The following is a 7,769-nucleotide window of genomic DNA, read 5'->3' on the forward strand; positions in this document are numbered from 1 at the left end:
TATCTGTTGTAGTTTCCATGCAAATAAATAGGAGGCATTAGGTTCAGGGCATCCACCGTATTAGTTCTTAGAATTAAATCACTGTACAGTACCACAGAAAAGCTGGTCCAAGTTGATAATACAAATGCCAGCAGGATTTGGGCAGTATCTCAAGTTTCAAAGTTCTCTACTGTAAGCATGTAACATTTCTGTACCTTCAGGCTGTCTTCAGTAAAAGAATAATAATACATGAGAAGGAGGTCGAATAATGTATAGACGTTTACAACACCTAACTGAAATAGCTGTTCAGCAGCCACTGCATCTAGAACATAACAAAAACAGGTTGCCTTTTTTCCATCTTGATCTTTTTTTGCTTGTGTTAATGTCACCACTACAGTGGAAAGCTAAGACAGTCCTAAAATAATATGCTTATAGAAAAGTGAAAGTGCAATACAACTTCCTTGGTAGATTAGATGGCTCAAAACATTTTTCCTTCTAGTTTTGTTTTGATATTTCCTCTTCTTTCAGTAGCTTTAAACTTCATAGCAAGATTAACATCTATAAAGTTCTCCAAACACAAGCCAAGCAACTATTTATTTCAGCCTCAGATGTGTTGTTTGAAGATACATAATTCTAAACGCTCTGAAGACACATTTTCTCAGGATTCATCTGCACAAGATAAATTTGTGTCCAAATCCAGACATGAGCTAGCCTCTGCTGACCACACAAAATAAATGCAAGAATTCTGCAATTCTTTAAAGGTCCTACAGTCAAAGAAGAAGGATGCTTAAATTTCATCTAGAATAGGTATGTTCAGCAAGGTAGGTCTGTGGTCAAAACCTTTCATTTTTTTAAATGATATACCATCTAATTGAAGTCTGTATACACACATAAAACCTTAATTCTACAACTATATCTTTGTTTAACTTGCAGTATGTTACATGACACATGGGTTCACTTTCCTCTGTAGTATGCAGTACAATTGGATTAACATGGACCCCTCTGTATTTGTCAGAGACTAGCTGACTTTGCCAGTGTTCTCAGTTGCACGTGACAGTCACAATCCCTCCTGAAAACTGCTGCCACTCCAAATCAAGCTCAAAGTCCAAAGCATTCCTGTAATTTTATCAGCCGTTTTGGATGACAATATTCCTCAAGGCAAGAGAAGATATTGTTTCCTATTTATAAATGATAATGAGTAGCCTAATTTTTCTTGCTTTATTCTCAACAAAGTTGTACTGATCTGTAAGTATTAGGTCTTAAGAACAGAAAATTCCTCTTTCCATCATTCTAACCTGCCTGTACTTAATCAGTGTCGAAGGATTAAATGGTCAGAATGAACTCTGTTCTCTAAAGTTATATTCTTTAGAGTTATATGTTCTCTAAAATCATATTCTCTCTTTCCTCAGAAAATCCTTCAACAAAATCTTGAGTTACTGTTACCCTCAACAGCCACAAGTGAGATGACTAAGTGCTCTAACGCTGAGAAATTCCCTTGCCACATTTAAAGGCACACACTACAAAACTAGGATATTTACCACCAAATGCATAGTATGAAAAAATGCTTTTAAAGCGGCTTTTTATTCAATCAATTAAAATAATTTCTTTTTTCTTATGGACTCATCGCTATGCTGGAAAGTGAAAACATTTGGTACTTTTTAAAAAAAACTTTTTATTTTTGAAGTAGAAAGATATAATAAGGTAGTAAGTAACATGAAAATACGGATAAACAGATAAGAGATATTTACCTTGCTGAGTATTCTGTTCTTGAGTTCGATTCACAGTGAGGTCTAGAGGGCTTTCCTGCTCTTCCTGAAGGGAGTTTTCCGTTTGGTTCATTTGGATACTTTTACATATCAGACTCGGTTCAAATGATGAACCATTTCTGTTCTCTTGAATTTTGCTACTTTTTGAAATGTACTCAATTGCAAACTGGCGGATCATTTTTTTCATTAATTCCTGAGCAACTAGGGGAATGTTAGGATCACAGTTCTGAGGAAGATCTAGAAGAGAAAAGAACAACAACACAAGCAACAGATGTATTAAGAACAATGAAAATACTTTCCTTGAAAAGAATATTTCACATAAGCACAGTAAATATGTGCAACAATTTCACATGCATAATTAAGATGCCTAGCAAATTCTTCTTACAAGTATTCCTTACTGGTCATTTGGAAGAGCATGTCTGACAGGCATCAGTAAAGTATGATTATAATGGAGAAGCTACTTTCAAAAAACAACTAAAACTACATATATATTTTAAAAATGCAATTCTACAAATTAGTTTTTATATCACACAGAAGATTGATGGTCTTGAAAGGTCTCATATAAATGGTAATATTACAAGCAATTGAATTTTAAAATAACCTTCCTTTGTTATTTTCTAAGTGCTAACAATTGAATTATTTGGGAGAAAACATTTTTTCCTGTTCTAAATTATATATAAACTGTGTAGAAATGCATTCATATAACAGTCCCACAGAAAAAAAGCAACAAAAAAACAGTGTTTCAGGTTTATTCTAAACACCAGGAAAGTGTTGCAAAGCTGTGAAGCATTACAAATACACGTATTTGGTCTGCTGACACAGACAACTGTTCCAAGATGACTCCTGCCAATGCCTTTTGGTCTGCTTTTGCAAGGTAAGTTGGAACTTCTCCATTTTCAAAGACTGAGTATACGCTAGACAATTCATTTTCAAGAGACCATATGCAAGGTATGAATTACAAAAGTCTGCTTTTGGTTGAAGGCCTATCTTCTGACACTCCAACCGAAACTCTACCAAAATTTATAAAACTTAATAGGAGTTTCTGGAAATTCGAAGTGCTGGAGAATACGTGCAAGAAATATTTCCCAATCATATAACACTCAGACACAGGTGTTCTTCATTTATTGGTATTTTCTGATTCCTGCATAATGCATCTACTAAATGTTCAAGTAGCATTTGGTCTTCATGAGAATTAATTATTATCTAGGAACAAGAGCATCCGCCTAAAGCCAGTAATTCCACTGTCAAGTGGAGAAAATTACTGATCAACAACTCAGCTTAAAACAAACAACCAAAAAGTATGAAATAAAAGCAGGTAAAAACCTGTAATTTTAAGTTCAGTTTAAAGCTTCACTACACCTCACTATACTTTGCTACGATCTTTAACTAATCATACAATACTTGAAAAGGCAATTTAATGTGTTTTGGGAGAAGTACTAGACCTCGGAGCTTAAGTCTCACTAGCAAATATTTCTTAATTATTATCAGCAGATGGCACCAGATATACTTTGTAGGAACAAAAAGTTTTAAGATGTTTTTATCAGGAGTCACAATTATAGCTACTTTTAAGTTTTAAATCAATATGTCTATATCTACTAATAGGACATGGGGGAATGGCTTTAAATTAAAAGATGGGAAATTTGGGTTAGATGTTAGGAAGAAATTCTTTACTCAGAGGATCATGAGATACTGGAACAGGATGTCCAGGGTAGTTGTGGATGCCCCACCCTTAAAGAAATTCATGAGCAGGTTGGATGGGGTCCTGTGCATCCAGGATCTAGTGGGTGGGGGGAGGAGGGGTTGGAGGCAAATGATCTCTAAGGTCCCTTCTAAGTTAAGCCATTCTATGATTCTACATCTGCTTAAGCTTCCATTTTTCAGACAGAAGGCTTATATCACAAGGCAGCTACGTTTATTCCACTGATTGCATGTGCACACACAAATACCCAGCAGAAGAGTTGCTAAGAAGCTGGAGTAAAAGCTAGGTCTGATGTCCCACTAGTTTCTCTCAGAACTTTTTATACCCTCCTAATATAAAATACAGATGTGTCACTTAGTCTTCCCTTGTGCTATAGCCTAGTAATTTCTGTTTTTGATTTTGTCAAGAGTCTAGCCAAAATACAAGTGAAGGCAGTAGTAAAGATGATATAATTATGACTAATTGTAATGATTTATTTTGATTGAAAGCTCACATTTAGGATGAAAGCTTCCTCAGTTAGTGCATCTTAAATAACTTGTAGCTACTCAAATCTGTATTCTACAGCAGTTTGCCTATCAATGTTTTCTGTACACACTGCAGCTCTTCCTGTTTCACAAAAATGAATGACCCCACATTAACAGCCAAACTGTCCCAGCAACATCCTTGTTTCCACATATAAACTTGCCCAGCACACTGTAAAATCACCAGCAGGTTAAAAACAATACAGCCATTTAGTTTTTACCACATCTCATAATTAGTTTAGTCAGCTTGACTGATCAACAAACAGAAGGACAAAAAAAAGATGTATTTTCATGCAACTTAAAGCTGGCAGCAAATGACTTGGACAAGTGCGCTAGAGAAAAAACCGTCTACATGGCCAGGCCCAGAAAGCAGTGGTGATGAAGTTAAATCCAGTTGGTATTAGCAGTGTTCCCCAGGGGACAATACTGGGACTGTCCCTTTGTCCCTGTGCTATATCTTTACTGATGATCTAAATGAGCGGAACTGAGTGCACCCTCAGTTTTCAGATGACATCAAGCTGGGGGGCAGAATTGATCTGTCTGAGGGTAGGAAGGTCCTACAGAGGGATCTGAACAGGCTGGATTGATGCTGAGGCCCATAGTACGAGCTTCAGTAAGACCAGAAGTGGGATCCTGCACTTTGGTCACAACAACCCCAACTAATGCTACAGACTTGTGACAGAGCAGCTGGCAAGCTGCACAGAACAAAAAGAGCTGGGGGTGTTAGGCCAGCTGAACATGAACCAGCACTGCACCCAGGAGGCCGAGAAGGCCAACAGCACCCTGGCTCGTGTAAGAAATAACATAATCAGCAGGCCTAAGGATGTGATCATCCCTTTGCATCGTCTCCGGTGAGGTTGTACCTCAAGCACTGTCTTCAGTTTTGAGCTACTTACTAAAAGAAAGACCCCGGAGTGCATCCAGAGAAGGGCAACAAAGCTAGTGAGAGATCTGGAGCACAGGTCTTATGAGAAGCAGCTGAGGGAACTGGGATTGTTTACCCTGAAGCAGAGAAGGCTTAAGGGAGACTTTACTGCTGTCTACAACTACCTGAAAGTAGGCTGTAGTGAAGTGGGGGTTGGTCTCTTCTCCCAGGTTAACTAGAGATAGGATAAGAGGTAACAGCCTTAAGTTATGTGGGGCTGGTTCAGGTTGGATATTAGGAAAAACTTCATTGGAAAATGATGCCCAGGGAAGTGGTAGAGTCACTACACCTGGAGGTTTTTAAGAAAAGGGTATGTGTGGCACTTAGGGACACAGGTTTAATGAGTGGGGTGGTGATGGGTTGGCATTTGGACAAGATGATTGTGGAGGTCCTCTCCAATCTTAAATATAACCAGTCAAAGAATCATTAAATGAAAAGTTTATCCTGCTTACAACACCCAATGGACAAAGAACAGTGATATACTTAGGAAGAAAGCATCTGGTTTTCAGATATCTAACTTAGAGGCATGGTGCATGAGCGGTAGGTAGCTGATGGCCCTTGGTTTGTTTAGACCAGAGAAAAGGAAATTAAGAGGGAACCTCATGTTAGCCTACAACTTCCTCATGAGGGGAGTGGAGGGACAGGCCCTGACCTCTTCTCTCTGGCAACAGCAATAGGATCCAGTATAGAGCTGTGCCATGGAAATGTCAAGTTGGGTATTAGGAAAAGGTTATTCACCAAGAGGTGAATTCAACTGCTGGGAACTGAAACAGGCTGCAGGGCAGGGACACAGTACCAAGGCTACCAGAATTCTAGAAGAGTTTGGACAATGAAATACGGCTTGGTTTAGGTGTGGTCCAGTATGGATCTGGTAGCTGAATTCCATGATTTCTGTGGGTCCCTTCCAACTTGGGATATTCTATGAATTAATTGCAATTAATGCAATTGAATTAATGCAAATGAATTAATGGAAAACTTAAAGCAAGTAATGCTGGAAAAACACTGTACATCAAGAGACCAAGAAAAGGAAGTAGAAATTTAAAGAAATACCTACCAAGGGAGATACCATATAAACTGGTTCCTTGATTAGATTATAATAAAAGTTCCAGAAACACAGAGGTGATAATATTTTATTTCAAATGGAAAATAACCAATTTTAAGCAAAGCCAAGGAACAAAGACGGACTCAAAATGCTGCTGCACTCCATCCAAATTTCTTTTAATTCATAAGTAAATTATAGGCTGAACAGGTATGCCCTGCACAGAAAAAGATTATACCCATCCCGGGTTCAAAGGCATAGTAATCTCCTGGTACAGGAAAGTAAAGGGGATAAATTTAACTACTTCCCCTCACTCCCCTCCCCCCACTCTGTGCATAAGAGTCACTGACTTGCTCTACTTCTTTGATAAAGCAAAGGAGAGCTGTAATACTCACCTATTTTGGTATTCAAGTACACTTACTAGACCCCCAATAAAACCATGTAAAGCAGATGATGAGTGAACCTGCAGTCACATTCCTTACACAGAAGCTTCAGGAAGAAAATGAGTACTTTTACTTCTCTCAGTAGTGACTAGCTTACTGGAAAGTAATCTACATGAACCAGCTTCTACATGAACTAAAAAAAAAAAATACACTTGCCAACAGCCGAAGAATGAGAGCAGACAAGGAAAGAAAGAGCTTCTAAACATTGTTTCAGCATTAAGTTTCAAATACAAACTTGAATGCATTGAAAGTTGCAACTCTGAAAAGAATACCCCAAATACTATTTCATAATTTGTAAGACACATTCTCTCACTTAAAAGAGAGTTTCCCTGTTGTGAAGCAAAAGCAATTTAGTGCTTAAGAATTCCAGAGAACAGCAGAGTTGCCATAGAAAGAGATAATTAGCTCATAGGAAAGAAAGATAATGAACACAATCCAGGAGAAAAAAAAGACAAGGCAACAAAACTTAAAACAATGGCAAGTTAGAAGAGAAGTAGTGCTTGATTTGCTGATATTGAATCAAGTAAAGACTGGGGAAAAATAAAGAACAAAGAGAAATAGAGCTCAGTACATTAATAAAAAGAACTTTAGAATCAAAGTGAAATATAAATTATTCAATTTTTCCAGATGCAAGTTATCTCTTAATAGAAAAGACGTGCTTTCATTACCTTTCTTTCGAAAGAGTGCATTTAGATAGTTTTCTGCTTGGCATTCAATCTTATCAGTGTTGGACTGGCCCTGAGATGAAAGTTCCTCTGTAGGCGTTGACTGTGAAGAACCAATAACTGATGCACGATCCTAAAAGGCATATGAGAATTATAAAGTCTTTCAGAAGATAGTTTGTTGATAGTACAACATATAATTAAATTATTGAGCTATGAAATAACAAACCACTAAAAATAACTTTACTTACTTCCACTCATAGCTAAACTATCTTGAGTCAAAATGCATTGTTAACTTACTTGCAAAATTCAGTTCTCCGATTCCTATTCTTATACTGAAAATTAGGGGGGGGGGAGTCATACTAAATATGTTCATACTTACACTGACTGTTTCTTTGTGTAAATTACAAAAGGAACATTTCTCATCCATAGACCAGTCAGTTAGCTCTTCTGGCTCACAGTCTTAAAAGAAGGAAAAGAAGCTAGATGTTTTAAACATGTAAAAGTGAATTCAGAGAACAACATCTAACAATTCTGTTAACTAAGTTTTCATCGTGACCTACTACACATTTATTGGTAAAACGTAGTTAATAGTACGTAGTTCTTTGGGTATTTTTGAAGTTTAGTCTAGCTTATATGGCCCATTATTCAAACCACATTTCTTAAAATGAAAGGTACATAAGTTGCTCTGAACCTAATGCCTCCTATTTATTTGCATGGAAACTACAACAGATA

The 7,769-nt window shown here is 37.3% G+C and overlaps 1 protein-coding gene across 1 annotated transcript; it reads right to left on the reverse strand.

Moving 5' to 3' along the window:
• Positions 1 to 1,727: 1,727 nt before the first annotated feature.
• LOC122194145 (ligand-dependent nuclear receptor corepressor-like protein) lies at positions 1,728 to 7,506 on the reverse strand (the record flags this gene model as incomplete). The annotated part of the gene is made up of 3 exons (XM_042895065.1): positions 7,417 to 7,506; positions 7,041 to 7,170; positions 1,728 to 1,982 (listed from the first exon to the last, which is right to left on the reverse strand). Coding segments are annotated over exons 1-3 (433 nt in total), but the record flags the coding sequence as incomplete, so codon positions are not given.
• Positions 7,507 to 7,769: the final 263 nt, after the last annotated feature.

This window comes from Lagopus leucura, unplaced genomic scaffold (genome assembly GCF_019238085.1).
Source record: "Lagopus leucura isolate 7727_CA_CO unplaced genomic scaffold, USGS_WTPT01 2-17_obj-0_obj, whole genome shotgun sequence".
Lineage (NCBI taxonomy): Eukaryota > Metazoa > Chordata > Aves > Galliformes > Phasianidae > Lagopus > Lagopus leucura.